This window comes from Apteryx rowi, unplaced genomic scaffold (assembly GCF_003343035.1).
Source record: "Apteryx rowi isolate R43461 unplaced genomic scaffold, aptRow1 scaffold_731, whole genome shotgun sequence".
NCBI lineage: Eukaryota > Metazoa > Chordata > Aves > Apterygiformes > Apterygidae > Apteryx > Apteryx rowi.
Window position 1 is genome coordinate 31579 of NW_020451018.1, and position 16841 is coordinate 48419.

Here is a 16841-nt window from a genome sequence, read left to right on the forward strand (position 1 = left end):
ATATTTTTAAGTGGGGATGAAATTTGGGTATGTTAGTTTGAAAGAAAGGTGAAGCTTTATTCATCTTTAAGACATAAAACTTAAAATTTGCAAATATTTATCAGACTTGATTAGAATGAATAGCTAATATTATTGTTCCTCTATTTTTAAAAATGGCATCTGCAGAGTTAGTTTTTCTCTCTCCCTTTCAGTGTAGATGTCCTTGATAACATTTTATGCATTCTTTACCAATGAAAAGATATACTTCTGTTTGCTTCTTGTAGAAAATGACATTGATTTATTTTTAATTGCAAGCAACGCTTCCTTTTCATATTTAGAAGTTGAAAGTGCTAAAGGGTAAGCTTTCACAGATCCCTTCTTAATTCTTTAAGTGGTTACAGAGTATGGAAATGTAGAATAACAGATAGAACAGAAGAAATACATTCAGATTTTAACATCTGAGAGGCAAGGTCAACGAAAGAGCTTAGTGAAAAAACAGGAAATGCAGCATAATGTTTCTTTTCTTAATATAACCTGATTTAGTGCAGAGCAGAAGAAGCATAAAATAGGAAAACCAAAAGCATTTACATGTTCATTTATAAAAGGCATCTAATTTTTCTCAACAGTTTTTGCCTGTGTACATGCACATTCGAGTTCTCGTTGCTGCATATCTGTTCCAAACAGGTTATGGGCACTTCTCATATTTTTGGATAAAGGGGGACTTTGGTGTATACAGAGTGTGTCAGGTAAGAATACTTACTGTTTTTATAAAGAAATGTGTTCAGATACCAAAGTATTCCAGCTCCCTAAATAGTGGTATCAGATTATTTCATCAAGGTTTGCCATTCCAAAATATAGTCATTGTTTCAGTGTAAGGTAGTCAGATTTATTTGGGTAAATCTTCTTAAGTTTCTTCTATAGTCAGTGGTGAAAAAGAAGCTTAATCAGAAAGTGATCACATTCAGATAAATGTGATGTTCTGAAGCACCCTCTGGAAGAGTGTTTCTCCAGTGACTATTGAGAGTACCAAGAGGGGCAAGCTGGTCACAGTAGGTGTCTAAAGGTGGGTGGCTCTTACCTGCTGTCCTTGGTTTTGGGGAAATACTATGGTTTTCCCAGATTAGCCATTTGAGATAATTTCATTTTCTTTCCCTTACCTATTCTCACCATATCAGTCTGCTCCATGTTCGTGTATTCCTGTGGTTTTTTGAATTACTAATATGTTTATGTTAGAGTTTTCTGTTTACAAGTATATGAATGTTTGGTGAATCCAAGATGCTGTTGTTTTTGTTGTGAAATAATTTCTTTTTTTGACCTCCTCTGTGAATAAAATTATTCAGCAACCCCCAGCACATTGGTTTTGTTGCTCCCAGCACTGCAAGGCCTTCTGTAGCTGGAACAAACACTGTCTTGTGTCTGGTTTATATTGAAGTCATTTCCGCTTGCTTACATTCTGAAAGCTTTTGAATTTGCATGCATTTTGGATCTTTTCCTCACCATTGGATCTGTTAAAGAAACTCTCTCCACATTGCTATTTTATTAAGTATCCAACTGTTCCATATGGAATTAGATAGCTAATACATGAACAAGAGGCATCATTGGATTAATTTGCTACCTTTTTCAAAGCATATCAAAAATATCATTAAATATTGGACAGAGCCTACTTTTGTTAATGAAGAAAATGAATTTTTGTCATGCTGTAGCAGTTAAAAAAAAAAAAATCCTCTATTGCTATCAAATGTTATACTGGTTGAAGCCGACATTGGTTGAGCAAACATTATTCTGTTAGGTAACCCAGGTCATCCTGCTTATTTAACATATGACTACAGCATAACTGCAGCACTAGTAAGGACACTCCCTGAGCTTTAACTGAGCTAGCCCACTTAGCAGTGGGTCCCCAGCCTGAGGCCAGCTCTGTTTTAGCCTGTGTTTGGTGCTGTTGCTACCCTGGTAGGTCGGGGCTGGTCTGCTACCACATAACCAGCCTGCAATCTCATTGCATTGCTGATACTCCCCAAGATGCTTATCTACCTTTCAACTGAAATGTAATCAGCATGTGAAATGTAAAATACTGACATATTTTCATACAGTACTAAAGAACAGTGTCCCCCATCTCTCTCAGCTCCACCTCCTGATTTGTATATCCTAAATGGGAATATACAGTCTTCTCTTCTCTTCCAGGTTTTATTTCGTCTCAATTTCTTGGTTGTGGTACTGTGTATAGTGATGGACCGACCTTACCAGTTCTATTACTTTGTGCCATTAGTCACCATCTGGTTTATGATCATTTATGTCACCTTAGCTGTATGGCCTCAGATAGTCCAGAAAAAAGCAAATGGTAAGATAATTTTTTTTCCTTCTGCTATAGAACATTTGGATGTTGCTACAGATAATTAACCGTGTGGACTTTATTGTTAGTAGATCTCAGTCTCTTTGTAACATAATACAAATATATTAAGCAGCTGTTCACAGAAATACAGCTTGTCATATATGAATTATATGTCAGATAGTTGAAAGATGTAACAGCTGGTAACTAGACTATCTCTGGTTAAACTGTCAGGTTAAACTATCAGGTTAGAATATGTTTTTATCGGGGTTTGGACCATCAGAAACATATTTTTTCAGGAGTTGTAGTGTTATTGAATGCAAGCTAAAACCATAGATTTCAGTTTCTATACTAGCTGAGATTGTTACTGTAGCATATGGACAGGTAGGCACGAGCAGGGATCCTCCAGACTTCTCCCATTCTGTCTTGCCAGCATGTCTACTACTTAGTAACTAGTTTCATCACATCCTCCCACATCAGACTTTGGGGTTTGTTATCTCAGTYTCTTAGGTCAAGCGTACTGTCAGAAATATTTCTTGTGAGATGAATATTGTAAATAAAAATCGAAGTGAAACCCCACTTTATTTCATGCATTGAAATTCTTCGAAGGGCTGTCATCATGTGGTAGATACTTGATTATTTAATTCACCTAAATTAGAACTGGTAACCTTGCAAGTCTAGATCCTTCCCCCCTATTGATGTAGTAATATCCAAATTTTATATAATCTGCAGATATGACAATGAAACACACCAAATTCMTGCTAGGAATAGATGCTGTAGAAGTATAAGATGATACAGGATATGAATGGGATATCCAGAAGGCAAATAGCTCTGATACTCTTTCCTACAAAGGCACTTCTGTTCCAGATACAGAGAAATGACTGCTGTATACCTCAGGGCCATAGTTTACTGTGAAACCACAAAATCCATCAGTGGCAACTTTCACTTGTTTATGTTCCTGTTTACAGCTGCCAATTTATGTGGCAAGAGAGGGAGATGATCTCCACTGCGGTGTTGAGGCTTGGGTAGAGCTTAACTTCAGTCAGCAGCTTTGAGGAGCAGTTCCTCTGGCTTTTCTTGCTTTACAAGATACTTGTCCTTAATGAGCTGCAGTTGAACTTTGCAGTACAGCTCCTAGTACAGCTGGTGCCTCAGAGTTTAACAACATATGCTCTAGTTATTGCATATAACACAAGATGTTAGTCGGGTGGCCGGGGATTATGTTCGACTAGAATAAGAACTGCATGTGCAGAATGCTTGGGAAAGCAGAGGCTTTAAAATAGTGTTTCCATTTGTACAGCTAAATTCTGCCTCTTGATCTATGCATGTATTTTAGACATGAGGCTTAAAGTAGGATTAATAGGTTGTTGGTTACTGGAAATGTTTGTTGTAATTGCTTGAAGTAAAATTTAAAGCGTAGTATATAGATGGTAGTAAAATACTGCGGGTGATAGTTGAATGCTTATTTCTGAATGTATATATTACTAAGCATATCTGCACTACATAATTGGCAACTGTTATTAAATGAGTCATTGTTTTTGCTATTGAAAAATTGATGACTGAATACTGATTAATTTATGTCTTCAGGGAACTGCTTCTGGCACTTTGGTTTACTGCTGAAACTGATTTGCTTACTCATATGTATATATTTTCTATCGTATTCTCAGGTTTGTGAATTTTGAATATTTGTATCCTTAAAAATTAATAATATTACCCACATTTACTTTTAAATGCTGCTCATAACTTGAATATTTGCTACTGTGTCATAAATACAGAAGAAAAAATGGAACTTTTCTGTTTCACCTTTTCATACTTGAATCGGTGTGGATGCTAGAAATAACCTCAGTTCTGTATCTTATTCATTTCTTTCTAATACTTGACATTATGAGTTCAGTATACTACTGCAGACTTAATAAAAATGAAGGTCTGTGCTTAGGGGGTTTTTTGAATGTGGTTAACATTACTGGTTTTTGAATCTGATAGCTTATGGGGGTACAGACATCTGTGTCCTTTGAGGCCTAGTGTTAAAGATTTTGATACATTAGCAAAAGGCTGGTTCTCATTTAAATTCATGACTTACAGTACATTTACTAAGTATACTTGACAGAGAAATAAGAGCAGAGCTGTAAGGGCAGAAAACTGTAGTTTTCTGAAGAATGTTCATTTGTTGTTCCAACGCATGATTGGATCTCTCCCTTTAAGCCTGCAGTACAAAATGGAAGGTGAGAATGCAAATACTTTGTCAGTGGAAAACAAAAAGGAAGACTTGTATTATCTGAGAAAGTATTTTTGGTTTTGGGGTTGTTTGGGTGGGTTTTGTTTTTGTAGAGAAGCCAGTTATTTTGGTAATGTCACATAGCTTCAAGGTCAGATGATTTGAACTGGTGAAATAGAGATGTGATAATACTAAAAGACAGCTACTTAATTGATTTAAATTTAGTAAATACAGCTGAAATCTGTGTTAATACTTTTTTCCTTTTTTTTTTTTTTAACAGGGTGCATTTGAGAAGATATTTTCTTTTTGGCCACTGTCCAAGTGTTTTGAACTGAATGGGAATGTCTATGAATGGTGGTTTAGGTGGAAGTTAGATCGCTATGTATGTAAAGTTTACATAAATTTATAATGGTCTTTTAAGCATATTTTTTAATATGGGGTTGGTTTATGTTTTGCTTTTGCTGTCTCCAGAGAAGACAGGAATTTGATGTTCCAGTGGATTGTTTATTGTAAGACTAAGCTGCATCCACCTTACATTTGCAAATGTCTGTCAAAGCCTTGCTTAAAAGATGGATCATGACTTATTTGCTGCTGGATCCGGCTTAGTTGCTTTAAAAAAGAAAAGTCATAAAATGACCTTGTTTTTTGTCTTAAGCAGAAATTTTGCTGCAAAAAAATCTTGAAATGCCTTGAAATGCAAATTATTGTGTTGGCTTTCTTAATAAAATTTTTTGAAAATCAAATCAAGGATATATTTCTTTTAAGATAACCTCAGAAACACTTCTGTTAAAATCAAGGGTCTTGATGCCAAAAATGTTTTAAACAGACTATTTTTACTTTTTTACACATATTTTAAAATGTTTTTACAGTAGGAAAGTGTTTTCTTCCCCCTTACTGGCACGTAAAATGTTGGGAGTAGAACAGGGAGACACTTCTCTGTTTTTGCCTTTTTGGAAAGGTGAGTGGAGGGTATAAGATAAAAGCACCCATATGCTAACCTTATCCTTAACCTTATTGGGGGGGGGGGTGGCACACTGCCCCCTCTGGCATTTTTTAGTAACTTAAACTTTTTTACATAACCCAAAGTGCCCTGTACAGAAACATTTCAGCCGTGGAGTTCTGTTGCTTATGAACAGCACATATTCTGTGATGCAGCTAAAGAGGAAGTCCCAAAATAAATACAGAAAACAAGTACTGCATGGGCCTGAAACAGCATCTTGTTGCTGGCTAATGAGAACTTGGCATAACATCATAGAACACTGCTGAATAATTCTGCCTGTGAGAGGAGAAAGCACTTGTAGTGCTTCTTGAATGTTTTCACCTGCCAAGTTGGGAAGAGGCCAGAGAGACTCATGTTTTTTTCCCAGAGAAAGCCCTTTTCAGTGCTGGCTGAGATTGCAAAGACGACAATGGGTACTTGAAAGCTTCTTGAAATTTCATTGTCATGTGCTTAATGCTCTGTGAAGCATTAGTTAGAGTACTCTGTTCTTCATTTAGAAACTTAGTTGAAAATGCAGCTTGTAACAACTTAGTGTAGGAAGCCTATTTTTGTTTATTAGAGTGAATCTGGGCAAGGAGCTTCTGACAGGTAGGCTTTGATGTTACAAATAGCTTCAACTGTAGCATCTCTGTTAAGTAACTTAGAGTTTGTACCCAAAGCACATGTAAAAGCCATGAAATAGTCATTGCATCCTTTTTGCCTTTTACAGGTGGTTTTTCATGGGATGCTGTTTGCTTTTATTTATCTGGCATTGCAGAAACATCAGGTGCTTTCAGAAGGAAAGGGAGATCCTCTTTTCTCCAACAGAGTTTCAAATGTTTTATTATTTATTTCAGTTGTATGCTTTTTGGTAAGTACCTAGTATAATTAGTATAATCAGATTTGTAAATCTCTAAAGAGTCAGCTTATTTGCAGTTCTTGCTTAGAAAGTATGTTGATTCAAAAAAATCAACTCTTGTTTTGGGAATATTTCAGCTGTGTTTTGTGCACTGCCCTACCTAGCTACTCCCTAAAATATTTTTTTCCTTTCAGTCAAGTGTAGATGAAAATACCATTACTTTTTCAGATCACTGCAAAGATTACAAAAAAGTCAGATCCTAGAAACAATATGGTAGATAATGCAGCTCTTTACTCTTGATTGCTTGTCTAACTGTGATGAATAAATTGTCAACAGTATTTTTGTATCTTATGGTGTAAATAATTATGGCATTTATCAGTTGCAAAGAAGAATTTGAGAGAAACACAAAACTAAGCACAATGTAGTTCTTTCTATTCTTGTACCATATTTTAGCGACTCTACTACTGCTGAAGCGTTTCAAAATAGCTTGTGTGTTGTTTCATTTTGAAATCTTACATATAATGATTAAATATAATTGTTACATAGACTGATTTTTTGTATCTTTTAGACCTACTCTGTTTGGGCTAGTAGCTGTAAAAACAAAACTGACTGCAATGAATTGCATCCTTCTGTTTCTGTTGTGCAGGTAAATATATTCCTTTTCCTTACAATTACAGCATCAAAACTGTTCTTGTTTCTAATTGTTTTTTAAAAATAGTATTTTTGCTTTAACATAGAATTTCAAACAATGAACTTCATTTCCATGTCTGGAAGTGAGAAAGGGTTTACGACACTGCTGCCTTTTCTTCATCGCCTTTAGCACTGAAATCACATACTGTGATTATGTTTTTTGATTAACCTTGGTGTTCTTGATGTACATTGCATATGCACAGTAACCACTGTACTCATGTATGCACATTCCTATCTGTGTGGGTGTCATAGATGTGCTACTTTATAGGGCAGGATATCAAGTGAGGGTCTGTTGAGACTATTAGCTGCTCCAGGGGACTCTCCTGGGAGCTGGGTCTTCCTGGGCAGCACAAGCCGAGGCTGCAGTGCCAAGATCTGCTGCAGGATGGCACCGAGTTGCAAACGTCGCGTACAGGGCTTTGGGACCAGGGGCTCCCTCTTTTCTCCACAGTAAATGCACACAGTGTGCGAAGAGCTGTAGACCCTGTCCCCTCTAGCACTGTTTAAGTCCAAAACCAACTTTAGATTAATTGCTTAGCAGTGGAAAAGAAGGGAGCTGTACGGGAACATGAGCATTTGGGAGGCGTTAGTGTAGTAAGAGAGCTGTGGGGCTCTGTATTTGCTGGGGAGACTTGAGGCTGTGCTTTTGGAAGGAGAAGAGGTGAGCAACAGGGGGATGCATGTGGTTGCATTAAAGTTAGATTTTGTCTTTTACTGTGTATCCTTCCCCCACTATTTGCCAACGCTTCCATTTTACTCCCTCTCCAAGTTTCATTTTTTTACGCTTTCTCCTGCTCTGTGGCAGGGCAGCATGGGCTACTTAATTTTTTAATATTAATTTTGTCAATCTTACCATCCTCTCTTTGAAAACTGAGAGTGGTCTGACATTTGTGGCCACCTTCGTTTTAGGCTGGTGTGATATAATATGTTTTGTGACTGTGCCTAGTAAGTGCATATTAGTATGTATCAACATCAAGGCTATGATTCTACAAAAACTCTATGTGACTTGCTGTGCTCTAAGAATGTATGTATGAGATTGGCAAGTTCAACTCCTAATCTGTTAAGTATAAACTACTTGGGTTTGGTTGTTTTATATATTTATTAGATTTTAAAGAAAATTTAACAAAATATTTTTGCCATGCACTTTTTAGACAGTGCAAATGCGTGAACTTTTTAGTGTGTGATCTGAAGGCTACTCTTCACCCACATGACCATTCTTTTTAGATTTTAGCTTTCATCCTCATCAGGAACATTCCTGGATATGTTCGCTCTGTATACAGCTCATTCTTTGCCTGGTTTGGCAAAATTTCTTTAGAGGTAAGTAGAATGAAGTGCAGTGAATTTCAGCTTAGGAATATCCGGTGTTTTTATTATGTAAATTGTAATATAATACATAAATAGTATTATACATAATAGTGTTATGCATAATAGTGTTTAACTATTTAGCACTGTAGCTTCTGTCTGCACTTAAAAATAGTAGCTGAAATAGCAGTCTCACAATAGCAATCTTATTGCTTATGCTGGTTTGGGGGAGAGTTTAGGGTTGTGGGGGTGGGGATTTAATGCTGGGGTAGGCAATAAAGTGGATGCAATTAGATGATAAAACTTAAGCCAGTTCAAGAATCATCATGAATTATATTAACTAGCAGAACACTTCCAAATGTGTTTGCCCTAGAAAGCTTTGCTTCGTTAATAAACAAATATGATTTTACCAGCAAAACCATTCTTAAAGCAGATGTTATCTGGATACTTTTTTGTTCCATTGAGTGTATATTTTGAAATGGGGAATTCTTAGCTTTCCATTTTAGCTGCTGTTTAGTAACATGAAATGCTTAATTTTACTGTATGACAAAAAATATTTTAAAAAGGGAAAAGAACTTATAGGAAAAACTCACTGTAATATAATGTATACGTACATGATTTCTAAATTTATTTTAAAGGATCATATTTTCACCATTCAGATTCCTGCTGAACTTTAAGGTGCTGATCAACCAACTACAGGGGCCTTTGCATTCATCAGCAGTTAAGGCATTATCTTTTATTTGCAGGCATGTTGAGAGGTCTGTCGCAGAGCTATGGACCACAGGCCTATTCCTCATCTGTTCTGGCACAGTGTAAACGATGCTTCCCCAGCCCGTGTTTGTTACGGACTAAGCTAACCTGCTTTACTGTATACTGTAACAGACTGATAACACAGGCAAGGGCAGTTGCTGTGCCTCATCTGCGGTGGCTTATAGCAAAGACCTGTGGAATACAATTTTGCAAAATACATTATTTAATCATTAGCACCTGACTTGCACAGAAGTACATTATGTCAGCTGATGCAGTAATTACAATTATATATGGGGGTCTTAAAAATAAATGTTTTAAAACCCACTCTGTTTTCCTTTTAGCTTTTCATCTGCCAATACCACATTTGGCTGGCAGCAGACACGAAGGGGATCTTGGTACTCATTCCTGGATATCCAGTGCTTAACGTTATGGTCAGCACTTTCATATTTGTGTGTGTGGCACATGAGATTTCTCAGATCACTAATGATCTAGCACAGATTGTTGTTCCTAAAGATAACCCAGCTCTGCTGAAAAGGTTGCTATGCATAGCTGGATTTTTTTCTGGACTACTACTCTTCTCAGCAATTCAAGATCAGTCAAGGCATTAACTTAAAAACGTTCTTGAAAACTTTCTTCAGGTTTACTTTGTGTCTGCCTGAAAAAAAATACTCAACTGGAGGTACAAGAAGACATTTAAATGAAGCGTGTGGAAAATGTATATAGTGGAAATGTACATATTTTACATGGAAATAGCCTTCTTCTCTCAAAGAATCCGAGAAACAGGAATGCACTGTACAGGATTGCATGTGAAATTAAGTCTTTTCTACTGGATATAAATTTCTGTTTACATATCTGCTTAAACGTAACATGAAGAAGTGAAGTTAGATGGTTTAGCAATACCATATGGATATCATGGAATTAACTTTACCTTGGGACAACAGACTGAATGGTGGATATTTACTAGTGTACTGCATATACATAACATACTGTAATCACTATCATCACGGAACTGTTTTTGTAAAAAGAGAGCAAACTTGTGATCCTTAGTTAATGGTTACCTTTGGCTGATGTGAAACATGAAGTTACTTCTCTGGTAATCCAGGGTATTTTTCTAAACAAATGGTATTTTCTTGTTTTGGAATGAATATTTTAGATGGAGCTAGTATATGCTATATGAAACTCTTCATACATTGAAACAAAAAGTCATCACCAGTTTAGTGATTTAAGATATTCCCAAGTTTACATAATGTTTTATGGGTTTTTTTAATTTTAAGACATTTTCAGCAAATACGGTGAATTCCAAGATTAAATTATTGTTATAGATATATAGGCAATTTTATTTTGATTTTTCCTAAAATTGTTTGTTTTTAATAAGTTTTCCACTAATTCATTTGACTTTTTACAGTTCTCTGTAGAATCCCAGTGAACAAACAGATGAATAGTTTTCTGAGACTCAGTTGAATATTGAGAAGTTCTGGAAAACTCCCATCCTATTGCAATCAGATGAAATCCCATCATACCAACTTCTTCAGATCTTACAGAGAAGGAAGAGCAGGGGAACATTCATTTTTGAACCTGTCTCTGAGTTTGTAGGTGACTGAACTAGGTCTCACTAGGAAACTGGTGCCATATTCTATCCTGTAATAATATTCTATTTTAAAAGGATAGAAGTCAATCTGTTGATATCATGAGGATGAGGATTGAGTGGTGTTCTTGTTACATGCGGTGAGTTCGGTCTCTTAAAATTTGAATGAAATGAGACAAGCTCTTTGAATGAACCTGTTTTCCCATGCTGTCTAGCAGTGCCCATCCTTCATTACCACAAATCAAACTCTGAACCCAGTTTTAACTCTTTCCTTTAGTATAAAAAGTAAAATTGAAAGAAATAGCGCTTCCATGTGGAAGTGGCAGGTTGTAATTTAAGTTCCACTGATTCAGTGGAGTTATGATGATTCCTTCCTTGTTTGTGGTTTTGGTTTAAGTAATGCTTTGAGCTTCAATTGCTTCTTCTGCTGGTTACTTTTTAGCAATTGAAAAATGAGTACAGTATTGTTTTCTAAGCATATGTGCAATTATATGTAATTATAAACTATCAGTCTTAATTTATAATGTATGTATTCCAGCACATACATGTTTTTGATATTATCTCAGTTGAAAAAAGAAATTCAAACTTGCAGCCAAAAATGACTGCAAAGTAATTTCTGTGAAAGAATGGCTTCAAATTTTGTTATGGAAAGGAGAATACTGTACAGAAAATGGGTCCATTCAATCAGAAAAAGAAAAAATATTAATTCAAGCCCCCCAAAATGGATTCATTGAGCAGTTCTGCTAAGTCAGCCAGCTATTTTGTTAAGATATTGGAAAGATAACTATTTGTTAATTTGTGTACATTATTTCCAATGTATGGGAAGTTATCCTCATTTATCAGTACATTTGAATTACTGAAAGAAATGGTATAGGTGAACACTGTAGTGGTGGACAGGATGCATAACCATCATCTATACCAGCATTAGGAGCAATGGAGAACTGTGAGTTTGAGGGATATTTTTTTGTTTTGTTCTTCACAAGCTAAGTATTGTAGATACAATTTTATTTATCTGTTGTACAGATTTGGTTAAAAGATTTATTTTTAATGTTTGAATTAATGCACTTCTTTACTGTATGTGCGATAAATATATTTTCTTTTAAGGTTATGTGAAACTATGAAGTAATTTAAATAAATGTGCTGTGGATGCTTATTTTTGTAATGGGAGGAGCATCAATTAAGTAAAAACTTTTTATCGTTTGACTCTAGCTGGGCTACAGTTCACTGTTATGCCTACCTTAAATTACAGATTAGTATTGCAGAGTTTCTCCAAAGTGATATTCTGGATACTGTTTCTTCAAATATTTATTTTCAAAGGGAAGATACTTACTCACGTATCACAAGTGATTTTGCAATGCAGGTGCAATGCAGGGAGAGAGACTCTTCTGCAATAACTCAAACTGCTCAGTTGCCATGACTGGAACATTGGGGTTAAAACAGCCCTCTTCTGTGTCTCGTCCTTCCACACAGGACTGTCAGAAGTCAATGAAATTACAGATCCAGTAACCGCAATCACCCCAGAACCAAGGGCCTCTGGCAGAACGCTGCAGCGGAGGTCTTGACTACTTTCTCCTTGGGTTAAAAGCCAGAAACTCTGAGGTGAAGCTCTGTGCGAAAGCACAGGAATCGACTGTACTGCTCTTCAGTATGGCAGCATCAGAAGACCCATCCTGCAATCTTAGTGTTCAGTTAAGGAATTTGGCTTTTTATTTAGCTACTTTGGTCTCATATTATATAGTTAATAGAGAGAGGGACTCCTCAAGCAAAAGATTCAAAGCAGTAGATTTCATTTAATCTCCAGGGGAGCTCATCTTGTGATTATACAGGGGCTTTGGGGCTATTACATCTGCACTTGGCACCTGATGTAAGTGGTGCAAATGCTCTCCATCCTTTCCAGTTAGAGCATGTGTGTGGGCATCTCACCCAGTGAAACAGAAACGCTGCACAATCAGCGCCAGTTCATTGATTCTGAGACATTTACCATTCTTATGGCTGTCCATGATATTAACTACTGTAACAAGAAGTTGTTCAGGCGTCATTACATAATAAACAGGCAACAACATGACTACTTAATTTAATGTTTTCCTATTTATTAGATTTTTACATTTCATATATTTACAAAGACATCCTTAATGCTTTCTATTTATTTTGGTTGCAACTGTCATTTAATCATTACAATACAGTTCATACTGTTGTTGTACATGGTTAAAAATAGGCTGTGAATTTACTATTTTAACTATCATGAATTTTAAATATTACTAATTCTTTAACAATTAAGTGGCTTTAGCCAGCTTTATAAATCTGTTTCTGTGGTAGATATTTTAATAAGTAAAAATAAATCACTTCTTATTAAACTTCCTAAAATAAATGAAGCTTTTAACCATAAAATAGTTCAGGTGTGCTTAATACCCAAGTCTTCTACATCATTAGATTCTTTTCAAAATATTTGGAGCACTCACTGGTACAAACTAATTATGTACATAACAATTTAGGAAACTTCCTTAATATATTGGCACTGTTGTATATTAATACAAATAAGAATGGCTTGATTTAACTGATTGTCAAGTCATCCTAAAATTATCAGAAATTATTATGATCCAAAACCAGTACTACTCACAAAGTTTAGTCTTGTGTTGAATTAAGAATCATTATTTAAAATCCATTCCATTCATTTCTGTGACAGAGCACTGGGAGCTTATGCATTTAAAATTAGGGGTAAAACCCAAATGCTGGTGTACTCAAATTTTTCACAGCTTAGATGAAAAAGGTACATTTTTTAATTTAATATAAATCTCACGGGTGACTACCTGGTTTCTAATTCACTTTGCACTGATAGTCAGCCATCCAAACTGCTGGGAAAAAAGAATGTTCTCTTAGCAGTCTGTCTGTCCGGTGAAATTTTCTTTTCCTCGGTACATTTTGAATGTGTGAGTATGCAGGCGTGACGCAGGCCACTCCAGAAGTCAGTGGGAATGTCTGTTTATTCCACCGATTTCAGAAACAGACTTAGTTTTTCAACTTACAACAGGCTGAGCCTCTTGTAGTGTAATAGTAACTGTCACTATTCATAGGGCTAGATGAGTTTGTTAATGTATTGCATGTGTTGTGATAAGTGTTTAGGATGTCCTTGCCAACTGTGACCCTTCAGGCTGGACAATGTATAAAAAAAAGTTGTTCTTTGTCTTGTTTGAAATATAAATCAAGTGTGCTTATCCACAGTGAGCACTGATTATATATTTTGCTGCACATTTTATTGGGCCTGGTGCACAAAAGTATCTAAAAAGAATCTCAGCATTTAACCACCTGCCACACTGTTGCATTCAGGTCCAATCCTGGAACTACATCATTGTTCACTTTAAAATGAATAGTCTTTTTGAAATTAAAAAATTAAAGTGTTTTCACAAAAAAGGGCCATAACTGTAAAATGCCAGTGACTACTTTGGTCTTTCTGTGAATAATGTAAAAACCTTATTTTACAGCTGCTGCTTAACCTCAGTCCTGAATTCCTGAGGGAGTCTGAATTTCTCTGAGCAAAGAACTGGTCAGGAAGGAACTGCTTAGCTAAGGAAACGTAGCCAGCATATAGTAGCAATTTTAAAGTAGATGCAACTTTGTGTTTAAAGGTCAGTGGCCTAATGAACATACAGCTCCTGAAAGAGAGAATATTACAGAAAAATAAAGCACAAATGTGAGCTAAAAATAGTATGCTCCTTTGGGGTAAAACCCCAAGAACTGTTGGTATGAGCTGTTACAGCGAAAGTCCCTTAAATTCTTTGGTATGCTGGAACTGAATGAGGATTTATGCAAGCATCGGAAAAACTAAGTAAAATATCTAAAAAGTCACTTGAGATAAATTATCACCAGCTATTGAAAAATAAGGAAACCTCAGTTCAAACCCTTTTTATCAAGCTTATATTTTTAAGAATTCAGTATAGATTAATGTCTCTAACAGTCTCCCAAGACAGTATGTATTTAATCAACTCCTTAATTTTGGGAAGCTAAAAGGTAATCCTTGGTTTATGGGGTAGTTGGTTCTCTCATGAGCATTTTTGCTCAAAAAGAATAAAGAGTGTAGAAGTTGTAAAAATAAATTACATTGTGGCATCAAAAAATACCACAAACAATTTTTAAAGTATATTTTCAAAGGGACTTAAAAGTTATTCCATCTTTGCTACAGCAAAGTTTACTATTATTTATTTAAAGACACTCATTTCTGCTTACAGTAGTTTGTAATGGCTTCTTCTAATGTAATCAGATGAATGAATGGACAGATTTTAAATGTTTTATTGCTTACATCTTGTCAAATTTGTTAAATGTCTGGTAGAAGAACAGAAATCCAACCTTCACCATGAATAGTTCAGCTTTTTGCAAAAATAACTCTGCTCATTACACTTTTCATATCTCTAGAAAATGAATGCCAAATAAATCTGGAATTCTATTTCTAAGCCTATTTTGCACAAAATTTCATGCTTACACACTACTGCTTTTTGTGTGCAAATGTAAGGCAATTATATCATCCCATAGAATGGAGTCTAAAGTCCTTTGAACCTTTTGTTATTTTGAAGTTTTGATTTCCCCAGTAAAGTTCTCAGGAGAGCTCACAAGATAGAAGAAWGTTTGATATTTATTAATACATATATTTGAAAGATTATTTTCTCAATGTAACAAATATAAAAAGTTATCCGTGTTTACAAATTCTCAAAAATGTCCAAAGTACAAAAAGATACAATACACTGGTTATATGCAAGTGATTGTACTGGCTGGCACTGAAATCACTTAATACTGTGGGCATGCACAATATACACTGGAAAGACTCATGCATCAATCAGAACAAATAAGGAAATAAGACAATTACTGCTTTCTCTGATTACAAGTTCATTGCTTCTGTCAGTTTTCTTTCCTCAGGAATACCATTTACCTGTAAATAGATGAGAAATTATATAATCCATCAGTGGCAGAAGATGCTTCAACAGTACTGAAGTGTCAGTTGGTAGCACAGTACATAGCTGGTATTTATCATTCCTTTGCAGTGACTGCATTAGCATTATCAGCAGAAACAAGCTGTGGCTTTCCAACTCTCCAAAACCAGTATAAACAAAAATGGTAAAAGTACCACCTGCACCAAAGGACAGCATATGGAAAAAGCTTTGCTTGTTCCCTTTTGGGAAAGGAGACATCAGGGAAAAGATCATTTTCATTGTGAATTTATCTTTCTACTTGGGATCTGACAAGCCTCATATAGAGAGAACGTGAAGCTCAAATTGGAAATGCTGTATACAGCATTCTTTTTTCTTTTGTATTAGAGGAATACCCTATAACTTTTTTCATCTAACAGGTCAAGATAGTTACTTAGCATGAATTTTGCCAATCTACAGAGAAACAGTTATAAAAAGAAAACTTAAGTAATACACCTTTTCATATTATAAGTCACTATCAATTTTCAGCAGCATAATAAAAACATCAGGTGCAAGTTGTCATCTTTCACACAATTCCTTCCCAATTATGTTTTAACTTTTCAAAATAGTCAAGCTAATAAATCCAACTGCTGCATTTTTAAATAAGGTAACAAAAATTCCATTGTTTCTTACTGGGGATTCAAATGATCACTGAAGAGGATATGGTTTATTAGCTTCTCTCTGGTCTTCAAGTTAAATACTGAGTACTGCCTACTGAGGCTTTAAAAATGAAATATCCACTTATTCACTGTGTTTATTAATAGTATATTATTAGTGCTGGGTTTAATTGGAAATTCTCCATAGAAAAGGAAGAAAACAATAAATTTATAGTGTTACATTTTTTCTGGCCTTAAGTGTCTTAGTTGTGTACTTTTTTTTTTTTGAACAGACAAAATTGCCAAGTTKCTGCTGCTGCTGCTGCTACTTAAAATCTTAAGGGTGCCTAAATTTTATTTGAAATCTAACAAACATCCTAAACTTCTGACAATACAAGTTGTAGAATTTATTTTCTAAATGGAAATATATCAGACACATGCCATCATGCCATGGAAGTCCTTGCAACATCACCTGTACATCTGAGTTATGAAGGAAAGTGTCACTGTAAACTAAGAACATAAAAGGAAACGTTGTCCCAAATAAGTTTTTTTCCCATTTCTGAGAGCTTGTCACAGACAGTATCTGTGATGGATATGAAAGACCA

General features: G+C 35.5%; 2 protein-coding genes across 9 annotated transcripts in view; one reads left to right on the top strand and one right to left on the bottom strand.

The window, feature by feature from the left end:
* The window catches only part of CASD1 (CAS1 domain containing 1), a 36816-nt gene extending 24058 nt beyond the window's left edge, over nucleotides 1–12758 (top strand). For 2 of the 6 annotated variants that reach the window (XM_026087790.1, XM_026087788.1), the window contains 8 exons: nucleotides 606–725; nucleotides 2143–2317; nucleotides 3893–3972; nucleotides 4801–4902; nucleotides 6230–6370; nucleotides 6927–7004; nucleotides 8273–8365; nucleotides 9442–12750. In XM_026087790.1, the coding sequence (XP_025943575.1) occupies nucleotides 606–725; nucleotides 2143–2317; nucleotides 3893–3972; nucleotides 4801–4902; nucleotides 6230–6370; nucleotides 6927–7004; nucleotides 8273–8365; nucleotides 9442–9708 (1056 nt within the window). In that variant the 3' untranslated portion in view covers nucleotides 9709–12750. Of the gene's footprint in view, nucleotides 1–605; nucleotides 726–2142; nucleotides 2318–3892; nucleotides 3973–4800; nucleotides 4903–6229; nucleotides 6371–6926; nucleotides 7005–8272; nucleotides 8366–9096; nucleotides 9417–9441 lie in introns of those variants that run through there. The other 4 variants (XM_026087786.1, XM_026087787.1, XM_026087792.1 and 1 more) reach the window with 4 other exon arrangements.
* The window catches only part of SGCE (sarcoglycan epsilon), a 39903-nt gene continuing 34366 nt past the window's right edge, over nucleotides 11305–16841 (bottom strand). For all 3 annotated transcript variants that reach the window (XM_026087796.1, XM_026087795.1, XM_026087793.1), the window contains one exon: nucleotides 11305–15603. In XM_026087796.1, coding sequence (XP_025943581.1) covers nucleotides 15587–15603 — 17 coding nt within the window. In that variant the 3' untranslated portion in view covers nucleotides 11305–15586. The remainder of the gene's footprint in view (nucleotides 15604–16841) is intronic.